A 24209-nucleotide genomic window follows, 5' to 3' on the forward strand; every position below is an offset into this window, starting at 1 on the left:
AGCAGGAGAAGGAGGTAATTACTTTAACTTTTATACCAGCCATTTACAGGTTTAGAGAAAAAAAAAGAGGCCTGTGCTGAGTTACCTGGAGAGTGACAAACAACATTAACAAACCTTCTCAGCATTCGGCCGGTTGCTAATGTTGAATTCCAATCTGACTCCAGCAGAGCAACATTATTGCTGATGTACGACACAGCGGGAGGCTTTGCATATTAAGTGATGCATTATTTATTCCGACACCAAATTGTCTCATTAAGAGACTAGTTTAAATGTAGTTCATCTTTGTTTCAGGGGAGTCTTTGCAGTTTTGCCTCATTTAAAAACAATGGGATTTTCCTTCTTAAAAACTGATAATTTGATATATTTGTACAGGATTACTGGTAGGGGTTTATAGTGCTGGAGATGATGCTAAGCAATGCATAACAACTGTGATTATAGTTATGGAAATAATTAGCTGTCAAAGTTGACACGATAATAATGCATTAACGGAAATTTGTTTTAACGCCACTAATTTCTTTAACGCATTTATGCAACTTTTATGTTGTAGAGTGAAGATACTGGCATCATATAAAACTACAAAATCTAAGGAATCCATTGGTACCAATCATGTCGTACTAGCTTGTCACGAAGGAGGTTAAATAACGCTCCAAACTTGCACAAAATTTTATTGAGGAAAAACTATTGTGGCCAATTTCAGTTTGCCATGTTATGATTTGAGCATATTTTTATGCTAAATGCAGTACCTGTGAGGGTTTCTGGACAATATTGGTTTTGTGTTGTTAATTGATTTCCAATAATAAATATGTATATACATTTGCATAAAGCAGCATATTTGCCCACTCCCATGTTGATAAGAGTATTAAATACTTGACAAATCTCCCTTTAAAGTACATTTTGAACAGATAAAAAATGTGTGATTAATTTGTGAATAATTGAGATTAACTGTGTATAATCGTGCGATTAATCACGATTAAATATTGTAATCGACTGACAGTCCTAGTAATAATAATATAATATTCCATATTGTGTTGTCTTCTCAGCTACTGTAAAATTCTTATTCAAACCATCTCATGATGAATGAGTAGGGAGGACTTTAGTGTGCTGAAACACACTTCTGCGGGATGCATGACGACTGATGGAGACACACTGTCTGGGAATCAAATCTTTGACCTTTCCATAACAGGCCGGTCTTTCTGTTGCCTCCGCGTGAATGGTCGAGGTCGTCCTCAGCTGTCGGTCATCTCTGTACACTGAGCTGAATCACAATCCCATAAAGTGACGGCGAGAAGAACAGAGCTCTTATTCTCTTGGACTTACATCACAGAGCCTCCACCCAAACCCAGAGGAAATGGGGGAAAATGGAGTTTCCATCTCGTTTTAATGGCCGGCCCTGGGCCTCTTGGTTTGAGGGGACCACAAAGCTCTGACACACTGGAGCTCAGTTTTGTTCACTTGCTTACGGCTGACTGGAACACAGCAAGCCTGCATGTTTTATTACAACACTTTCATTCTCACTTCCTGCAACAGCTGTCTAACCAACGGTGAAACACATCGACAAACTTCTACGAACTAGAGGCCTAATAAAGCATTTTTCACAACAGTAACCTTTCTAAGAATCGTTTTTTTTTATATATAAGATGCTTGATAACATCTAAGAAGAAATGCAAAAACAGTTATTGGAAAAACACAGACGATTCTCAGCACAATTCTGTAGGCTATAAGCGTTCACAACAGGAGAAGTAATCACTTGTGACGTCTCAACCAGGGATTTAAACAAAAAGACGTTCGAGTGAAATATACAGTAACAGGCAATGACTTCACTGGAAAAAGACGTCAGCCCAGAAGGCAACACCGGGCACTTTAAACATGATATTGTGACAGTCTCTTTCACTACAAATTTGACTGGGAAACCAGAGCACTCTCTCTTAGCCTACCTCCATCCAGCATTTCCATCTCATGGAGAAGCCATGGCTCCCTGTGAATCTCCTGAGCAACATCCCTGGCTGCGGCTGACGCTACTACCAGCACCGAGGCTCCATCAGAAAAGCTGCAATGAGGAAGTGACTGGCTCGCTACAGGAGGTTGCTATTTCTGCAATGACCCTACAGACGCTATGTCAAAACTGCTCAAACTACACCCCCCCCACCCTTTGCAGAACATTGCACAGAAACTGCCTGTGTCCAGCACATCCAAAAACAGGTCAGCTGACAATAGTGACAAATAAAATAAAAGGTAATTTATGACTTGATAGGAAGAAACAAAATTGCGAGAAGACAATGTTTTTTTTTACATTTGTTTTTAAAAGCCTCATCCAGTTGAATTCACAGCAGCAATGTGAAGTTTTAATGTGGTGTGCGACAGGTCTGTGGTTGCTGAGGTGGCCATTTTGGTTGTCACTGAATATACACACAGCACATTATGGGTGCAATCCAATAACCGGGTGCCAATTTGAACATCAAACCTTCGCTAATTGTCTCAGAGTCTGACAACCATGATCAATCATTTTCGACCTTTGACAGGGAGCGACCTGCCGCGGGCTCTGATTGTGATGATCTCCTTCAGAATCCTGTCACTTTAAAAGCAAAGAGACGCCTGAGGTTAGAGATGAGATTAGAAAACCGCAGCCAGCTCCGTCTTCCTGTTTTACTTCCTCTTCACCCCTCTGTGTCTCTCTGCAAGGGCTGAACAATTACAGACTGCAAACACAAGCTTAAGTGACTATATATAGCCCCTTTTAATCACAAATAGGACTATTTATCAGTGTCATTTTAAACTCTAAATATTCTATTTGCAAATCAGCTCAGCGGATGTCAAAATACAGGATGTCACTGCTGTGACTGTCAAAGTGCAATGCTGAGTTTTGTGAGTTCTAAATTGCAGTACTATGACTTTCAAATCATGTAGAGAGGTACCCATTTCTTTCACTAAAATGATTTTACCTGATAGACACAATCAGGATTCTTATTGCTCACAATGTAATAAGAAATGACTGGGAAAAAAAAGACCTTTGTCAGGTAAACAGCTTGACATGGTTCTGTGTAAGAAAAAAAAAGACGACCACATCTTTTACACCAGAGACAGACGTCTGTGACCAGAAAATGTTGCGGGCAAAATCTGAAAGGGAGGAAGTTACAAGAGACACTGACTTGCCCTGAAGCAAGACACGAAACCCACAACTGTTGGACTGGAGCTGTTCAGAGGCCAACAGAAGAAGATGCACAGGGCAGCTCCCAGTGTGACTGTGTGCTAACGTACGAACGTGGAGCAAAGCGAGCAGCCCGGTGTTCAGTCATCCTTGCTTGAAGGAATAAATGTGGAGAGAAGCCTCTGAAAGGAGGCTGAATAATGAACCACACTGCACACATGAGAAACAGTGTAGTAAATAGTGAAGTATACGCATCACGCGTTGTGCGTAGGGCACCAAGTGCCGGAGGGGGGACAAACAGCCTGGCCATAACTCTGCCGTTTGGCACCCAGGTGTCGCGGACCTCACAATAAAGACAGCTCAACTTTAGAGCTATATTTAGCCTCTTTCCCAGCAAGCTAGCATGACATGTTTGGTATCAACGGATTCATCAGAATCTCAACATTCATGATACCACTGTATGTCCACCATCTTAAAAACTGAAACCCGCAACGGCCTTCTAAAGACAGTAATGTTAATGCCAGTCAGATGATCCACCATCATTTTCAGAGGGTTAAAAGTAGGCCTAGTAAACCAAGAACGGAGGGGGAGAATAAAACCATTTTAAGATCATGGTGATCAATGAGACAACTAGAGTCTAATTAAAATATAACCACTGGTTCTATTTTTCACTTTTAGATGGTTAAAGGTCCAGTGTGGAGGATCTGGCGGTATCTAGCAGTGAGGTGAGGAGATTACAACCAACTGGAGCCTCCTCCGTGTGCCAAGTGTGTTGGAGAGCTACGGTGGCCGACGCGATGTGAAAATGGCCCTCTCTAGAGCCAGCGTTAGGTCATTTGGAGCAGAGCCAGTGTGTAGAGTGTGTGTGGGAGGTGAGTGGTGAAGCAAGAGAGAGACAGAGCGGCGGCGATGGAAGCGAGTAATGTTATCGACTCCGACCCAAGCAGGGAAAGTTAACAGAAAACATACTTGTTAATATTATATTCCATTTCTGCTAATAGATCTACATGTTACACACTGGTCCTTTAAATTATGTTAGAAACAGGTCTACCAGTGGGCTACAGTTAAATTTTTGGCCTACTCAATTTGATTTAAAAGATATATATCAGCTTACCTTGTTTATTTTCAATATGTAACTTGTGCATTCTAGTCAGATTGTTTGTCTCATAATCAAAGTCAATATGGTAGCTATATTATAAGCAGGTTAAGAGGCTATGTCAATCCTGTATACACATGTTTAAGAACCTTCCGGCAGGGCACACTTTGCAAGTGTACAAAACAAAAAGAGATGGAGGGGCACCCGCTAAAATCTTGCCTTAGGCAGCAAATTGGTCAGAGCCGGCACTGAATATACCTTTAAAGTCTCACCACCGTTTTATTAAGGATAATTAAAATGTTCCCTCACCCTGGTCTTCTTGTACATCTTGTTCTTGAGGTAGCTGAAGGTCCGGCTGACTTTCGTCACACTCTTTCCCTCAGTGTCGCTCCGCAGGGGGCCAGGCTCCTCCTCTGATATACTGGTACACATAAACACACACATACGTTCAGTTTTATTCTCAACCAGCTGCATTCACAAGGCTCACCTGTTAACACATTCCTAACATGCTTCTTTACAGCACTATAAAGGTTCCATGGAGAACCATTGCTGCTTACAAGAACCTCTCCACACAGTATTCTTTATAGGACTATAAAACTCCCAGCTGCAGTAAAAACCTTAAGAACTGTTTTCTGGTAACGTGCATGTGCAGAGCTGGACTGACCTGTATGCTAGTGACCCAGAGGCGCTGGAAAACGACCTCATACCTGGAAAGAAATGAGAGAGGAAGTCAGCGGTAGGCCAAAAGAGGTTTTTTTTTATTCACTGTATTTGTCTCAGGTGGAAATTCTCCTTCCTCTCGCTATTTAAGGAGGGGAAAATCTCTGTGTGGAGGTTGACCACACTAACCACCACATTAACCACCAGAATATACAGTAAGTGAATGAACTCACTGACCTAACGGTGACCTAACGGTAAACAGGAGGCGTTTCACGCGCGTTTTCGTCATCCGTCTCACTTGCGTCTGATAGAACAAATATGTTTCTGTTTTCTCAACCAGACACAAGCCAGAGTCTTGTCTATTTTCTTCTGTTTTAAGCATGTCACTACTGTGATTGTGTATCGGGCTGAGTGCTGACAAAACGCAGGTGACCCACAACTCAATACTGCGCCTGAACGCACCCTGTGTGTAGACACACACACAGAGAGCACTGAGGCTGCTGCTGCTGCTCTGCTAGTTCGCTGCTCACACCACGCCTCCTGTGTCGACAAGGTTCAGAGAATCATTCTTGTGAACAGAAGGTTGTTAGTTCCAGTCCTGGCTGCAAGAATAGGGCAGAGAATTGAATAATCCATGCCTTCCTGTCCTTCAACGACTACCTTTAATGTCCTTGAACAAGGTATTTAACATTTAGTTACTCTCCTGGAAGCTGCAGAGAAACCAAAAACAAAATGACTCTGGCAGTGATGAGGGCGGCCGGCACTGAGGCCAAAAGCTGAAGTTGAAGTGCTGCCTTTTGATCCAGAGCCATTAATGGCTGCTAGATACTGGCTCTAAAAATACCTGGCTGCATCCAACCTCATGAACTCTCAAAATACAAAGTACATTTTTTTTTTTCCTGGAAGAAATTATTATTTTACATAGACCAGAAACCATTGATAAAGTATTAATTATCAATCTAAATATTGTTTATAGATGCTTTACAAAGTACTTATTAACCATTTAACAAGATATTCTCATCATCAGTTGCAACTTTATAATAGCTATCAAAATAATGTTTATAGACGGCTTATTAACTATTAACAAAGTGTTATAAATATCTCTCTATCTATTTATGTATGTTTTATAAACAATAAAGTGATCAAATAACATAAATTATAACATTACGAATAATTAGTAAACATTAATTATCATTTTGTTGTGTGTTAACAGTAAAATAATTATTAACAAAGATTAATTAACTGTCTATTTACCATTTATAAATGATGGTGATTATAAAGTGTTATCCGTGTATTTCCTGGCTCTGTTGACTGCCAAATTGTTGAAATTGTTTAAATTAATCTCTGACCTAGTTGTATTTTATCTGATTGTGCATAATATACATCAAAAAATTATAATTAAAGGTGTTATTGAAATATGTTTTTAGAGCTTTTAGAAATGTGCCGAATAAAAGTATGACTTTTCCTGAAAAAAATTATTATGATTGTGAATTAATAATTTAAAAAATGTTGACGGGTCCAAAATGAATGTTTTGTTTATCTCTGTGGAAGATATCTGACGATTCCCAATTCTAATAAGGCTTGTGAGCCAATAGTAAAACAATGTTGGTATCATGTGGTATCTTGGGTCGTCAGTTAATGTGGAAAAAACGGATAAATGTCTGATACTGACGGTGAGTGCCTGGCAACGACTTGTTGTGAAGTGAATGCACCTGAATAAGGGAGGGAGAGTGCGACATCTAGTGGCTCAATGTTATCAAAAGCATCTTTAAAACATGTAATCAAAGCGTACGCTGCAGTCTTTGCCAAATAATCACCACAGAGTCTCTACTTATTTGGTATCAGTTAAACAAAAGCGTGCATCTTTTCTAGGGAACAACTCTGCTTCCTTCTAGACAATCGTTTCTCCCCAATATTTTGAAGTACATGCAAATATGCAAAGCACTACTCGCCAGCTCTGCATCAGGAAGTCAAACTCAACTAACAGTATAATGAGGGCCTGGAAGAGACAGAGAACACTAATGGAAAGGAAAGGGAAGGCTTAGAGTCTTTGACTAAAGGTGACAGACTCACATTTATCTGGAGGGAAGTTCACCTGCACCTTTATGACTAGTATTTTTCCTCTTTCTCTGGTGATTGTGTTTCATTTTTGCATAGAGACAAAATAAAGACTAATCTCAGTAAAGGTCAGCTAAACACTGGGCTGGGTAGGGGACAGGAGAAGGTCTTGTTTAATGTCATCAACAGGAATTATTATTATTATTCTAATACACATTCATACAAGCGGCTCAATAGCAGCAGTAATTATTGTTTTTGTCATAAAAATGTTTGTTGCAGCTGAAATTTTGAGCTTCAGCATCTAGTTGTGTTCAGGGTTAAGTGCATTTTTTTGTTTCTGCAAAAGTTTAAATAATACAGAGAGCACTCCCCCACTGTGAAACTGTAAAGGATGAGAGGTCGCACCTAATTTCTTAGGATATTCAATATAATCCATTATGTGTATTTTGTGATGAAATATCATAATTTTGTTTTCCTTCTTCTGACCAAGGTCTCAGTGTGGGCACATGGGTGCAAAAATCTGGGTACTTAGCCAACTACTAGTTCAATAACATTTGAGAGTGTCTGAGATCGTTAATGTATTCCTTGATCAAAACACAAATGTTTTTTTTTGTCTGCATCGCTTATCACGATGTGAACTGGACCCTTTCAGCAGGATGAGCCATCATTACTTTTATATTCACATAGTGAATAAAGAGGCGAAGACCCTCCCTTCTGATGGACCCCCATGGGACCTTATTTTGTAAAAAATATGAACGGTAGTCAACAGCGAAGGACAAATCATTTTTTGATCCCATTTGAATTGCACCATGAATTAAACGTATGATGTTTGTCAATTTAAAAGATTATTTTGCAAGTCAGGAAAGTCGCAGGTTGTTGTAAAACTGTTGAAGTAAAAGACTGAAAATACGTAATTAGAAAGACGAAATTGCGTAGTGACGTCTCTCTCTCTGGCGCTACGATGCCTATGTGTTTCCTACTGGGATGTACTCACACTAGCAACGGGTCTCGCTCGTTCTTTCGCTTCCCGGCTGGATAAACAAATCAGGTAACGTTTCATCTGTTGGTGGGACATAGCTCAGTTAGCTAGCTAGCTAGTGTTGGTGACGTATGTTGTGCGAGACAAGAGATGTAGTTCACTGAGCAGTTTCACACAAAACTAAATGATACTACGACAAACCTACGACAAACTGAGACTTTCTTGACTTTATCTTATGTTTAAAATTGACAACCATCATAAGTGTGCATTCATGCCACAATTCAAACGGTATCAAAACATTATTTGTCTCTCGCCGTTGACTACTGTTCATATTTTTTCCAAAATAAGGTCCCATGGGGTCCAGCAGAAGGGGTTGGGACTTCGCCTCTCAATAGTAATTGCACCTTTGACTCTGGGTTACAGTCCTTTGAGGGAGATCCTGGACACTAACAGGAACAACTACTGCTCTGTCTCTGACATCACAGCTATTTTCTACTGCAGCTATGTTACTTACTCAAGTTATCCTCATCATCGCTAGATGAGGAGTCCCCATAAACGAACTGAGACTTAGATTTGTTGAGGATGGGGGAAAGGTGAAAAGAGAAGGAAATTCGCCTCTTACGTCTCAGGTGTCCCACTGTTGGGGGGGTTGAGCAGGAAGGAAAGAACCACAGCAGGAACTTATTAAAATAAGACATTTTATAATAACAGTGAGGATGGGGGATAGGAGGTAGAAATGTCAAGATAAAGGGAAAACTTTAATAGCTGACATGTTAACTGGTGAATAAATCTTTTAAAAGGCCCTGCACACTCACACAGGTGTTGGTTGAAGGTGGGTGGAGCTGTGCTGGAATTGCGTCACAAAACTTAATGAACCAATGAGAATGATAAAGGTGTAACCTCTCCCACCCTAACAGGTATAACAAAGGCTGTGTAGGTGGCACCGTGGGTGTGCCGGGCCGTTAAATAATTGAGACAATGGCTCTGTATTTAACTCTCTTTAACTCTTTAACTTCCTCACCTCACCTACCTAGATAACTTCCATCTACACGTCTAGCTTTTTCTCCAACATTGTTGGAACTGGTTTAAGAATGGCTGACAACATAATGAAATCTACATTTTGTGTTATTTGGTAAGTTTCTCATTGCACCATAAAATAACTGTGCTCCTTCTGCACGCTCTGAGCTTAGAAATATGAGCATGTCAAGTACAGTTTGAAGCAAATTTACCACTTTATTGACTCATTTGGTATGCTCCACTTGTAATTTTGATATATTATGATTTTAAAGCAGGATAATAGAAAGGGGATTTATTGATAAAAAGGTCACGGATGTTCAATGTTACAAGTAATGGCCGTGATCTGGGTCTGTAATTGTGATGTGATCACTGAGGGTAAAACAGAAAAAAGCAGCCGTCACGACTTGTCACTCACCATCAGTGTCTCTCTGGCTGATGGCGAGCATGGATACAGACTTGGTGAGGGGCAGGGTCATGGGAGGACAGCTGTTTCGCAGAGGCCGATACCGCCTCGATTTCTGAAGCAAGAGACACAAAAACTTGGGTCAAACACAGTAACCAGGCAGAGATAACGTGGGACGAAACATTAACCGGTCACGAAACTGGAAACAGGAACGATCGACTAAAAAGGGAAACTACTGTACATGAATGATTTGTTGAAGTTTGTGTTCACAATTTGTTTTAAATTCAATGAGAGAAGCCCCCTCAGGAAAGTAGTCATGTTTATTAATTCTTGCTAATCCCCAAACTGACAAAGTTCCCCAGACTGTTTATAAGTCGTGTTTATGTACAAAGCTTTACAAATCCATTTTCCCTCTCGTGTGAATTAGGGTGTTTTTGAGGATCCCTCTGGGGCCGACTGCGTGACAGTATGAAGATATGACATCTAAAGGACAAATGTGTATGATGTGTGTGTGTGTTAGCTGACCGGTTCTCGTATTCTGCCGTGCTCCCCCAGCTCCTCCTGCTCCTCTGTCAGAGAAACAAGGGAGCCCCTGTCGTCGCTGTCATGGCGAGGCATCCTTGAAGGCTGCAGGATTCGGGGCCCCTGAGTGGCGGGGCCCCTCAGCTCTTCCTGGACCCCGCTGAGCCCCTCCAGGCTGTAGCTGTGTGGAGAAAACAGAAAGGCAGAGGTGACCTCAAAAGAAGAGGGAATGACTGTGCTGAACACATACGCTCCACTAGTCTCTCATTCATCACAGCTCTCTGGGTTACACACAGCTACTACTGCTGCAACAAACACACACAGACGTGCACACACACACACCTGTTGACACGCACACACACACAGCTGGTCCTGCACAGTGTTTAGCCAGCTGAGTTATCACTGAGCTCCGGAGAAGATTTACAGCTGAAGCAGCGGCGAATGTCTTCCAACATCAGCATCAGCATAGAGAGCTCCGCGGCTGTGATTTACAATCCCAATTACATCGATCTATGACTGGAAATAAGAGGCCTTGAGAAATCCAATACAATGATTATGGAGAGGAAAACTACAGCTACATTTCAGGATGAGCTATGCCACTGTACGCGGCCGCAGCTCTATTCGCTCCAGGACAGACTCCGTGATAGTTAAAGCTCCCGCAGTAAATCTCTCTTATCTCCAGCTCGTGGCTTCGTATGGCACTCCATTATCCAGCAAATCATCAGTCCAACACATTCAAACTAAACTGGACCAAAAGAATCATGACTTGGTGATTATCGGTGACCAGCGTAGAGCAGCACTCACCTAATCCTCAGGGCTGTGAATGTAGATGACTATATCTGTCATATTAAGGCCTGCTTCCTGCCGGTATTATTATATACTATCCTACTGAGCCACGAGTTCCTCGGTACTGAAACATGAATAACACCAGCAGCTGTTACAGCTCTCTACTGTAGGAAGCTACTTACTGACTGACTGGGCAGGGCATTCACACACTCACAAAACCACATGCACGCACGCCCACAAAAACGGCAAATGCAAATTGAGCAGCATGTAAATACACCCTATTCAAACAAGGTCATGTGAAGAAAAAACAAAAACCATCACGCACAAACACAGTGTACCTGAGGGAACTAACTACTTCCACACCGTGGCTGTTGGGAGCATCAGGAGGGCACCAGCTGAGGTGTGAGTGTGAGGTGGAGGGGTTAGTAAGGGGAAGACTGGAAAAGAGGATAAAAAAGGGGTGATAGGAAGCAAGTAAATGAGGAGGAAGTGAAAAGGACGGAGCTACAGTACAGTGACGTGTGAAGAGAGTGATAATGTTCCCGGCACAAGTGAACTACTGCTCAGTAAGTCAGCCGATTTCACACTGGTGAGCATAAACCCTGTAAATGTTTCATGTACAAGTTCATTTCCTGCTGCAGTGTTGTGGTAATATCAATAGCTGACAGGAAATAAACTTGAACCTAAACAGTTTCCCAGAAATGCATTATAGCCTATGTACTATCAACGCGGCTGTAACCACCGCTGTGGTAGCCACTGCTTGCTTCAATGTGAAAGATGTGACCCGCTGGTTAGAGCCGTGGTCTCTGACCATAAGAGCCAGGTCTTAACTAGAGCCTGATAGGTACTGTGAAAAACAGCCTGACATTATTGGCCATTATTAGCTAAACACAGATATATCTGTATCGGCATACATGTCACCTGATATGTGACTTTTCAGCACATAAATATTAAAGATAAAGTGTGTTTTAGGCCATTTAGAAACTGTTTGTCCACCACAGAGCACTGACAAAATATTACAGGAGAACCAGGTCAAAATATTTCAGAAATCACTTAATGATTGTCTGACCTCAAAAACCATCTACTGACCTACTCTAACCCTAACTACTAACCACTGGCACAGAGTACAGGGAAAGGATTGAAGGGATAGTTCGGTGTTTTGGAGTGGGGTTGTATGAGGTATTTATCTATAGTCAGTGTAATACCTACAGTCGATGCCGGTCGGAAAATAATCGTGATCGCAATATTGATCAAAATAATCGTGATTATGATTTTTTGCCATTATCGAAAAGCCCTTAAGTGTATGCTATATTTACAATATTTTCACCACTTATCTTGCTATCAGACAGCCCTTTCTGACGGGGTAACAGAAGTCGTTGTATCCATCTATGCTCTTGATAATGCCACCAGACTCCATTGAAAAAAACTCAGTAATTTGACCTGTCATAACACGGGGGGATGCTGGTCTACCGCTGCCTCGATTGGTTACTTTGTTTGTTTGTGTTATTGTGTGAGTTTGGTGAATCCGAACTAACCAAAGTCACACAATAACACAAACTAACCAATCGAGGCAGCAATAGACCAGCAACCGTCGGAAACATAGACTGTATAGCTGTCTCACGGTAAAGTAAACCGGCGAAAATATTCTAAACATAGCATGGACTTAAACTTTTTTTTAGCTGAGCCTTTCTTTTAAATGGCTAAAATCCGTTTTGCTGCTGGCCCCATCCACAGCAGTACATTGCTTTGGTTCTGTACGCTAACTCCTGTCTGCTTCTCCAAGCTGGGGGCGTGCCGACCGTCATCTCAGATCACTTGATGCTGAATGATACATGGTTCTTCTCCACACCTGACTCCCCCTCGCCTCAAACGCAACAATTCTGCATAACACAAGCAGCAACCTCCATCATGTTTTACTGCTGTGGCACACTGTCTCCTCCAAAACTCTTCTGATGCCTTTACAGTCTTGAAAAATTCCCCAGAGGAATGTATTACACCAAAAAAAAAATCCTCTGTTCTCAATCTTTCGCCAATTCAGACCTCTGAGCCTCCAGAGCTAAACTCTGCTCTTTCTGTGCGGCTGCTTGTTATTACCGCTGCAATACAAAACACCAGTGTGTCTCAACCATCTATTTGCCACAGCATTTCTCTCACACATTCCAACGGGTGAAAAGAGAGGAACATTTTTCAGCCTGCAGGGATGGAGCACAATGCAGCAGGAGTTCAGCAAGCACACGTTAAAAAGTGGGGAGATCCACAAAAGGCTACACCTACATGAATTTTCCATAGCACGTCACCTAGTCATCATTTTAACATCACATGAACTGATGAATGGGATTTATTAGTACCTTCTCCTGTGAAAGGTCGGCTTCCTCTCACCAGGGCTACGGATGGAGCTGAAGGTGATGGATGAGAGAGAGAGAGACGGGGGGAGTGGTGGATGATGGGTGAGATGAGAGGATGGCAGGTCAATATGAACATAATGAATGGATGAATGAACTATTTTATTTGCTGATGGAACCATAATCTTTTTATTAGGTTGGATATATATGGGCACTATCGTGTGTGTGTGTGTGTGTGTGTATGAAGCTCTGAGGCACAGGCCACCATGTTGGAGGAGTGATGGCGTTTCTTCAGAATAATGATCTTAAAGGAATAGTTTGACATTTCGGGAAATACGATGATTTGCTTTCTTGCCGAGAGTTAGATGAGAACACTGATACCACGGTCAGATCTGTCTGACCGTGGTATCAGTGTTCTATTATTAGATCTATTAAATACGAAGGTGGAACCAGGAGATGGTTAGCTTAGCTTAGCACAAAGACTGGAAACAAGGGGAAACAGCTAGCCTGGCTTCTGCCCCACAAAATCCACCTATCAGCTAATCTAAAGGTCACTTCGTTAAGCAGCCATTTTACTGCGAATTATGTGACAAACTATTTCTTGGCCGGGAGCAGTGACCTCCTGGATTCTCTCACAGTGACATAAAAACTCAAGGAATTTACTGCACCCGGCCAAGAAATGGTCCCATGCATAACCCACCGTAAAAATAAATAACAATAATTGTCTTTTTTACACTTTTTGTACAGATTTGACGAACAAAGTATAACGGGGCTATGCCATTGTTCCAACGGACCACTACTCCGTAACCCCAATTGTCAAAAAATTTCCCAACAGCCCGTTATCCTGAACAGAAGCACTAAAGACTACAGAGTATGACTAGTAAGACTAATTACTATGCAGAGTGACATCATCGGACTTCCCGATCACAATATTTTTTATTTTTAAGCACGACCCGCCCTACTCTGCCTCTGGTTGTTTTACCCTAATCCTAACTAATCTCACTCCTCATGCCTAAACCTAACCAAGAAACCCAACCAACGAAGACATTCAAGGCTACGAACAATTTGAGGCAGAGTGGTGTTCATGTACGATAACATATTTCTGCATATAATTAGCCATGTGCTTCTGTTTGTTGCACGGAGAGTGTGTAATTTTGGAGCAATGGGAAGTTCCCGAGATAAAATGTTAATTAGTGAGCTTTAGTGGTAGGTTGAAAGCTGTTTCCCCGTTTCCAGCTATAGCTTCAAATTTATCCTACAGACGCCATCTTCTCATCTAACTCTCAACAAGAGAGCAAGTTATTTCCCAAAATGTCAAAATGACGGCATGTGTTTGTTTCACTAATTACTCTTGTTGCATTCATTTTTTTTCATCGCTTTACATGTACAAGATACTTCTAGAGTCACAGAAATGTCCCTATAGTCCTTATGCTTCAAGCAGCATGCACGTGTAGCATCAAGAGGTCACGTATTATAAATGTTTTGACTTAAACACTTGACATGCTTCTTATGTGCTTGTGTTTATCTACAAAGGGCACCACCAGTCAAACAATTCTTCCTCTTCAGAAAGACTACAGATGAAAGCTTGGTGATAATGTCTGTTTGTGCCCAACCTGGATATCATAAAAATAGCAGCTGATAAAAGTCTAAAGAAGTTGTTTCTCTGTGTTTACGCCAACGTGGTGGCACAGGTCTTTTATTGCCTGGCAGCTACTCTGCAGAGAGTTCATGACAGGCCGCTGTTCTAGCATAGAAGGCAAAATGCATGTCACGGTCTTTTTGTTAATGTGCTCTGCATTAGTGTTCTTAGTGTGTCAATGTGAACGTGAAGTAATACGTGTCAACTGAGTCTTTGTGTGTATGCATCTGTGCGCGTACAATTTTGGTAGCTCCCTACCAACACCAGATAAATGGCAACACAGCTGCTCTCAGCGGGAGGAGGAAACATTCAACATGAGCCACAGAGAGGGAGTGACATCATCTGGTCTACTGACATCTACTGACTAACACCAGACTAACACCAGCAGTCAATTCAACAACGTAATCAGAAATTCTTCATCTTAAAGAATCGAATATAATCTGCCCCGCTTCCCAGTCTCACCTCCTCTGGTTCATCTCTGCGTCTCCTCCGTTGTTCTTTCCAGGACCCCAGCTGTGGCGGCGAAGAGGCGACAGGGAGCGGATGCTGTTCCGGAGGATACAAGAGCGCCGCGGCACCTCCGTCACTCTGTCTTTGGCTTCTTCTTCAGCTTCTCCCGCTCCTCCTCCTCCTTCTCCAACACCACCAACACCACCACCACCACCGCTATCCAGTCCTGCAGTGATAGCAGCCCCAGTCCTGATGCCCTCCTCTGGGCTCCAGCTGCATCCCAGGCCCTGGCTGCCCTCGGGACTGGAGCTTGACGGGCCGACGCTGGCGGTGTCGTCTGTGGAGGAACAGGAGGCGGAAACCTCGCTGGCGCTGTCTCCTCCTGTCACTGGATCATCATTCTGCAGACATACAAGAATAAATATATATATAGATATTATTATTATTATTGAAAAGCCTCACTGGTTATCATCATGTGCTAATGGGTAAAAAAGTGACAGTTTATCATGAGGCTTCATTCATTCAAAAATGAGGGAACTCTTATGAAATGTTGATTGATTTATTATGTCAGGGACCAGATGTGGGTAAAAGTAGCTGCTTTCTCTTAAGTAGTCACTTGATAGTTAATTAAAATTTTGTTAATAGTTATTTTACTGTTAACAAACCATGACATTATAATAATGTTTATTAATTATTAGTAATGCTATAATTTTTGATATTTTATCACTTTATTGTGGCACCCATTTTACACTTTATATACTACATTTAGTTAATAATTACAAAACTATTTTTAAACCTTTAAGAAATCATCTGTAAAACATCAATAAACATTACATATATAGACCAGATATTTCTAACACTTTGTTAATGGTTAATAATTAGTTTGTAAACCGTCTATAAACATTATTTGGATGGTTATTATAAAGTTGCAACTGATGATTATACTCGTTAAATGGTTAATAAATACTTTGTAAAGCATCTATAAACATGATTTAGATAGATAGTTATTACTTTGTTAATGGCTCATAATTGGTTTCTGGTCCAACTATCTATAATGTGTTTATAGATGTTTTACAAATAATTTCTTAAAGGTTTAAAAATCATTTGGTAATCATTAACTAATACTTAATATAGTATATACAATTTTATAATGTGTGCAACAATAAACTGTTAATAAACAGTTTACTAATGTAATCAGAATATAATTGTTATCGTCTCTTATCAGATATGATACAATAAAGAATTTATAAAGTAATTATTTCATATTACACAAGCTAATGATAAAATAACATAAATTATAACATAACTAATAATTCGTAAATATTATTATCATCATTTCATTGTTGGTTAACAGTAAAATTACTACTAACTAAGTTTAATTAACGAGGAAGACAGCCCTAAACAGAATATAAAAATAGAGTAGGATACAGCAGTATAGAACAGAATACAACAGAACAGATGTCCTTCAAATTATTGTTAATTATCAAGTTGTATATCCATCAGCAGTTCTTTGCCGAAGCATGCGATGAATTAGGAGAATGCTGGAGAGCTATTTAACCCGCAGGAATGGGATATAATGAGGACCAAATGGCAGGGCTTAGGGATAATGAGCCAGAGCCACTTTATAGCAACGCTGACATTAAAACAAACACCAATAAATGACGGCAACAAACCTTTCCCAGGAAAATGTTGTATAAGTTATATACAGTCTTTTCATCATCGTTAACGGGACTGTCTTAGTGATTCAAAGCAAAGGCAGTTGTTTATTAGTTAGTTAGTTTGTTTATTTAATTAATATGCATCTTTGCAAATGAAAAAATGCCCAAATTTGCTAGGTATTGTCCTACTTATCTGACTGTAACATAAGCAATGAATAACGCCATGAAAACAAATATGTTCTTGGTAAATATTCTTTAGCCTGGGCCTGGTGGGAAAGAGCTCCTGCATGCACACACACACCCACACCCACACACACACACACATACGCACAGGTATGGGATAGTCCATTAAGAGTTCATTTGTAGGTGTGAGCTTTAACTGGGCCTATTGTGCTGCCAGCTGCAGCGAAAGAGACGAGCATAGAGCTGCTTCTGTTGGAGAGCCGGGAATGAAAGATCTGCTTTATGCTGCGGACACGGCTTCCTGTGGGAGTGAGAGGACGCATGAGTGAACGCGTGTATGTGTGTCTATACGTTGCATGTGACTGCAGTGTGTGTTTGTGAGTCACATGACTTTAGCTTTAGAGCTAGGATGAAGAATTCAGCTGAGTTTTGACCTGTTTTTTGTATTTTAGGCTCTCAGATGATGCTCGTATCCTTCCATACACATTACAATTAGTGAGCATTTAAAGTTACACTTTCTTGCTCAAGGGCACATGGACATGACACATGCTCAACTGACATGTTACCGGGATCATTAGGAGTTACGAAACAGTCTCTCTGGCCATTATTCTACAGCTTGTAGATGTATCATGCAAAAGAAAGAGAATTTCCCTCCAGAGAGCAGTGAAGACATTAATCCTCTCTTACTGAAGCTGAATTTAACCGCTGTGCTCTTTGTGTAGAATCAAAGCCAGTGGACTTCATGGCTCATTTCGCCCGTCCCTGTCCATCTACAGTCTCCTAAACCCTCAGCATCATACTGTATACTCACAGGCAGCTAATAATTCTCAGCGCTGACGTTTCTCCATTGTTGTTTACAACAAAAAGGACATTCGGTGTGCATTACCATGAGCACGTTTCAAGTGCTCAATGCTGCAGAAACCGAGAGATACGAGCATTTCGGCGTTAACCAAAGGGGTGCCTGAGCTTCAAACGGACTTTCAACAGCAGCGGAGTGACAGCAGGGACCACGGCTCGCACTTCCCCAGCAGCAGTGCGGAGCTGCCGGCTTAAAAAGATGCTTAGTAGATGTTTGGCATCTCAGCCTCGGGGTGCTGACAAATAAAAAGCCGAGCACTGACTGACAAAATAGCTACATCTAATCCCTATAGGGTTAGTTGCAGGGGGGGCAAACACAAGCTATATTCTTGCTGTTCAGAGTGAGTGAACTGGATGTTTGGACCGCAGCCAGTAGAGGGTTTGGTGGAAGTGGTCGAACCCTGAATTAACGGCTAAATCAATATGTTTTCTATTATTTTTACATTTATTTATTGATTGTTTTGCAGTTTGAAACACAAATAAGAATGATGTTGTTGTTTTTTGGCATTTTTTCCAATATATTTTATGTTGTTTTTTTTGTTCTAGTTAATTGCTGGCCCTCAAATATTCCCACCTGAAACAGGGATTTGAACAACCGCCCTCCTCCCCTCATACAAACATTCATTGTTCATAATGAACTCAACATTGATTTCCAATAAGTGGATTAAGGGATTTTCTAATGCGATAGACCTAGCAAACCTCCAGTCATTAGTCCAGCCACAAAGAGAAAACGGTGAGTCTGACCTTTCTGAAGACGCTGTCATATCCCGGCTCTGCGTTCAGGAGGCTTTCTATGTCGCTGCCAGAGTCTCTGTGAGCTGTGGAGGGACAGCTGGTGGCACTGCTGGTTCTACTGGGCAAACTGGGAAACGCTGAGGACTGTGAAGAACCTGAAAGACACAACAAAAAATAATGTGTTAATGAAATATAGCAGGTTGAAAACACAGAGAGCAGTCTTAAGTAGAAAACTGTTTAACTTGAAGGGTACCAGGAGAAATCTTGACATTTTAATCAGAAAGACATTCTTGGTACAACGTGATTAAAGTTCAAATCCATTTAACTTGGTATTTTCTCAACGAGAGCGTTCAGCTGTTAAACTGAAAAGCACCAGGTTTCCAAAATAATATGTTTTCACTCCCTCTTCTAAAACATAAGCGGGTCTGTTAGACATCAGTGAAAAGACTTCTGGGAATCTGAGAAGGTGTGAAAAGCCCGGCGGATCAATGGCCGCCTGTCCTGACTAAAGCTGTCTGTGCTGAACTGCAGAGGCAAACAACTAGTGTTTGTGTGTTTGAAAGGTCTGAGAGCAGAGCTGAACGAAAAATCTCACTCGGCGAAAATGACAACTGAAAATGCTATTGATGTACTGCAAAACAACTTTCGTGACAGAGCATTAGTTACCTTGGGCCCAACTGGACACTGATGTTTACAGAGACAAATACTTTTTGCAGTATTTTGTGTCAGTCATTTTCACTTCAGCATAAACAGGAAGGTAATCCAGACACAATCTTAGCCTTTATTATAGTGGCTAAATCATTAAAAAAAGCCAACATGTGAGGGCGCCTGGGTTAGCTCAGTTGGTAGAGCGGGCGTCCATGTATTAAGGCTTGGTCCTGACTGCGGCGGCCCGGGTTCGAATCCGGCCTGTGGCCCTTTCCGCATCCACTCTCTCTCTCCCCCCTTTCAAGACTCTATCCACTGTCCTGTCATAAAAATGGAAAATGCCCCCAAAAAAATAACTATAAAAAAAAAAAAAAAAAAAAAGCCAACATGTTGTGGCCTCACCTATATAGTATCATCCACCAATGGGAGGCACTCACATGACCTGGATAATAATACACTTTTCCCACCAAAATTAGCACGTATATGCAGGTTTTTTAAACACAGTCTATAAATAAGCGATAGACTCCTCTCCCATTGCGAATATGCCGTGCCGTTGCACTGGCCCTTTCTGTTTTTATTCCTGCAGTGTCACGTTCGATGTCATGGTCAGCACTGGGAGCAGGGTTAGTAAACACCGAAATGTTACGGTGGTTACTTCTTTTTTTATATGTTACTTATTCTAGTCTCTCTTTCAAACTCTCAAACCAGAGTTGGTGATTGTTGGAACCGTGGAAAGACTAACAAGGACAGCTTTGATGAGTTTTATTTTGTTTCTGTCGAGTTTGAATGAAATGCGTTTTTTTATGACGATCAGCGAGGTAAAATTATTGTCTGGTGGCTTCGAGGAGAGCGAATTAAAGCGGCAGTAGGCAGAATGTTTTTTGCATCATTGTAATTCAAGTGCTCTGAGAGAAAACTAGACTTCTGCACCTCCTCATGGCTCTGTTTTCAGGCTTTAAAAAATAGCCTGTGACAGGAGACTTTGACCAATCACAGGTCATTTCAGAGAGAGAGAGTGTTCCTATTGTCTGTTCATTCAACGGAGGCAGCTGTCAATCACTCGAAAACTCAGATCAAACGGTCAAATTAGGCAACGCTGATCAAATATGAATCAATATTCTATTACTGTAATACCTATTTCTCTCCTCAAATGTTTTCAGAAACATCTTGTAGTGTACTGTTTAGCTGTAAAATGAGAACGTTTGCTCCGGCTGGTGGGCGGTGCTTGGTATTTACTCAACTGATCTCAACTTGGCTGCTGAGCACAAACTTTCTCATTTTACAGCTAAACAGTACACTACAAGATGTTTCTGAAAACATTTGAGGTGAGAAATAGGCATTACAGTAACAGAATATTGATTCATATTTGATCAGCGCTGCTTAGTTTGACCTTTTGGTCGGAGTTTGCGAGTGATTGACAGCCGGCTCATGGACGGCAAGACTCCAGCTCGGCTCTGATTGGCTTATTTCCTCCGGTCTGTGAAAACTTGCAGATGACTGAAGTGTCTAGCCGTGGAGTAGTCACGATTCCTAATTCTAATTGCATATTAACTAAGATTTTGCCTGGTTTGCCTTCATGTTTGTCCTGTTTTCCCCGTTTTCCAAGAGCAGCCGGCACGTTTTTGATCTGCGGTTGAGTACACAGAGCAACCAGTTATCTCTCTCCTCGTTTTCACTTCAGTTAACAGTTGTTTGATCAGGAGCAATTAAAGATGTCACGCAGACAGTTTCAAGCCCAGTGTGTGCAAACATCAGCCACACTGATGTGTAGTTGAGTAAGTCACTTCCCCACCTGAATCATAGCCAGCGACCTGCCACATTAAATATCTTCCACGAAAACAACTTTAAACCCTTGGCCTAAGATCCCGGTGTTTCTCATCAAGTCCCAGTGAGAGGTATTCAACAGCAACCCACCATGAGCCATTTTGGGGTTTAGACACACTATTAAACACACAGATGTTTTTTTGTTTTTTTAAAGACTCCTTGTTGAATAACAAGAAATCCACCCTAAAGTCTGCACACAGTACAACGAATCTTATGCAACAGCACTGTGGCGCTGCTGTGTTTCTGTACATGTAAGGACATGTACAGATAATATCCCAGGCCAAACTAAAAGAGGAAGATTGCGGATGTATAATAGTAGGCTTACTTTAGCCAGATGCCAAGAACAACTGGATGACATCATTGACTGAGCTTGTTATTTTGCGTCATTTCTGATGTCTATTTCTGCCAGAGAAAGCGGAAGTTATTTTTTATCCCTCAGGAACATTTTCCCTGTGCTCATATGAGCAAAGAGGAAGTTCCTGGTGTGCCTGGATCCTGTGTGAAAATATCTAGAATAACGAATTAATGGTGTTACAGAATAAAGGTATGCACCAATGGCAGACATCAAACGCAGTTGATCTCTGGTTTAGAGGTGTAATAAAATATCGATACACATGAGTATCGCGATATTATGTTTTACTGTATTGATTCTCCAAAACGCTGTACCAATTTTTAGTTGACCTCTTAAAAACTCTGCCACTATTCTGTCTTTTGGAGGTTGTCGCAGCCTCAGTTATTGAAGGTACTGGCATCATATGAAACTAGAAAACCTAATGAATCCATTGGTATCAAGCATGCCATACTTGCATGTAGCGAAGAACATTAAATAACACTCCAAAGTTATGCTAAATTTTGGTGTGGAAAAACTGACATGGCCATTTTCAAAGGGGTCCCTTGACCTCTGACCTCAATATATGTGAATGAAAATGGGTTTAGTATGGGTACACATGAGTCTCCCCTTTACGGACATGCCCACTTTATGAGACTCCAATTTAAACGCTGTTTGTGGTTAGCTTTATACTGACCGTTGAGGTGTTTTAATGGAGACAAATGGCAGATCCTTCTGAGACTCGCAGGATCACTGACTTTACTGTCTTTCAGAGGTAGTAGTGGGCTCAGGTTTAGAGCAAGAGTGAAGATACTGGTATCACATTAAACTAAAAAACCTAAGGAGTCTATTGGTTAAAGACGTGCCCACTTTATGATAATCACATGCAGTTATGGGCAAAAACAATGCAGTTTTTTGCATGCAGTATAAATGGTATTTTCACCTATTCTAAAATGGTCTATTTGAATATTTCTGCATGTAGCCATTTCACACACATATGGTGTTGTGTCTTTATAGTACGAATAAAATTTGATTTGAAAAAAATCGTATTGTAATATATTGAATTGTTACCCCTGTATCATGATACAAATCATATCACCAGATTCTTGCCAATACACAGCCCTATTGTGGCCGTAGCGAGTGGGCACTGTAGGAATCCCGAGGCTGAACATTGAACTGCGGTCAGCTGCTCGGAGGACGGGGCCGTCAGGGGGTCGGGAGATGGGACACAGTGGTCAGTGACAGAGCGCTTCATTTTAGCAAGAATCTGTTATACTTCATTAACAAACGAGCAAAGTCACAGACTTCCTGCAACTGATTAACTGCTGACCTCTAAACACATGCATGCAATAGCATGAAAACGTCAGTGGGCTGCTACTCACTGACTGAAAGACGGCTAAGCCCAAGAAGAAGTCAGGAAGGATCAAGGTCTTCAGGATCACAATATCGACCAGCACGTTACACAGACGATGTAAAACACATCACAGTAGGGCTGCAACTAACGATTATTTTCATTGTTGATGAATCTGTCGATTATTTTCTGGATTGATAGATTAGTTGTTTGGTTTATAAAATGGTGAAAAATGGTGAAAAATGACGATCAGTGTTTCCCAAAGCCCAAAATGACATCCTCAAAACTGTCACAGAGGAGTAAAGAAACCAGATAATATTCACACTTAAGAAGATGGAATCAGAGAATTTGTACTTTTTTTTCTTTAAAAAGTACTCAAACCGATCAATCGATAATCAAAATAGTTGCAGATTAATTTAATAGTGCAATAATAATAGTGCAGCTCTAAACCACATGATACCATTATTTAAATCAGCAACTCTCAAGTATCTGTAAATTTCCATATATTTGTTCCGATATTGAGCCGTTGATTTCGCTCATTAACACCCTCTTAACCTCGGAGGACGAACTAATCAGCAATCATTTGATTGAAATGAAAACTTACTTTTCCAAAGTGTTATAAAAAAATATCAATAAAGTCTCATTACGGGGCTTGAAAGGAGTTGAGGAGCTGAGTTTTGTAATCAGAGGTGTCAGCGGTTTAAATCTTATTTAGGAAATTAATGTCTCCATATTTGCATCCAACACTGTCGAGCTGCATGAATCAAGCAGCAGAGGGAGGAGGCCACAATATGACAGATGCAGGGCTATTTCTGTTTTCCTCTCTCAAGAAAAAAGTATTTCTGCAGTAGAAAGGTCTGGAACTACAGTTCTACCTGTCAAATCAGCAGAGATACACACAGGGTCTTAAAGAAGGGGGTGTCATACAGACGGCCACTGCATGACATCATCAAAAGTAGGTTTCCTTTACAACACAGTGGACACCCCAAACATGAAAAAAACTACACTGACCTTTGACCCCAAGTGCTGCAGCAGCGCTTAACCTTGACCAAGGTGTTTTTTACCCTTTGTTCTAACGTCACAAGCCCACGATGAATGGAGAGAATCCCAAAATGTAAATGTGAGATGGGAGCGAGTATGTTTGTTTGCATTGGGGGAGTGGTAAGTGGTGGTGACAGAAGTGGATGCTGGGAGTTTTTCTCGGACTCCACCTCCTCACACCTGTCCCCCAAAACTAGCAGGGGACTGTGAGCTTTGACAGCTGTCTTACTCCCTCTGTTTCAAACAGAGCCGCACACACACACACCCACCCACACACACATATATACAACAGAAGCACAGAGAACAGGTGTAAAGCCCTCTGATGACTCGATGGTGGGTGGTTGAGGTTGCTGGTTGAATGTGAATCAGCTCACGCACCTGTAGATATCACTTTGACTGATATGAAACAGGTTTTTTATCATTCGTTTGACTTTAATTTAGAGAGACTAATGAGGTCAACACAGAAAAAAACTCCCTTTCTAGAAT

The 24209-nt window shown here is 41.2% G+C and overlaps 1 protein-coding gene across 7 annotated transcripts in view; it reads right to left on the minus strand.

The window, feature by feature from the left end:
- Positions 1-24209, minus strand: part of akap13 (A-kinase anchoring protein 13) — a 129472-nt gene that overhangs the window by 33837 nt on the left and 71426 nt on the right. For 4 of the 7 annotated variants that reach the window (XM_074661396.1, XM_074661377.1, XM_074661386.1 and 1 more), the window contains exons 11-18: positions 18541-18686; positions 15110-15498; positions 13015-13062; positions 11005-11103; positions 9884-10061; positions 9371-9473; positions 4906-4948; positions 4551-4662 (exon numbers count right to left, since the gene is read on the minus strand). In XM_074661396.1, coding sequence (XP_074517497.1) covers positions 4551-4662; positions 4906-4948; positions 9371-9473; positions 9884-10061; positions 11005-11103; positions 13015-13062; positions 15110-15498; positions 18541-18686 — 1118 coding nt within the window. The remainder of the gene's footprint in view (positions 1-4550; positions 4663-4905; positions 4949-9370; positions 9474-9883; positions 10062-11004; positions 11104-13014; positions 13063-15109; positions 15499-18540; positions 18687-24209) is intronic. The other 3 variants (XM_074661422.1, XM_074661415.1, XM_074661433.1) reach the window with 2 other exon arrangements.

Source organism: Sebastes fasciatus, chromosome 2 (genome assembly GCF_043250625.1).
Source record: "Sebastes fasciatus isolate fSebFas1 chromosome 2, fSebFas1.pri, whole genome shotgun sequence".
Taxonomy (NCBI): Eukaryota; Metazoa; Chordata; class Actinopteri; order Perciformes; family Sebastidae; genus Sebastes; species Sebastes fasciatus.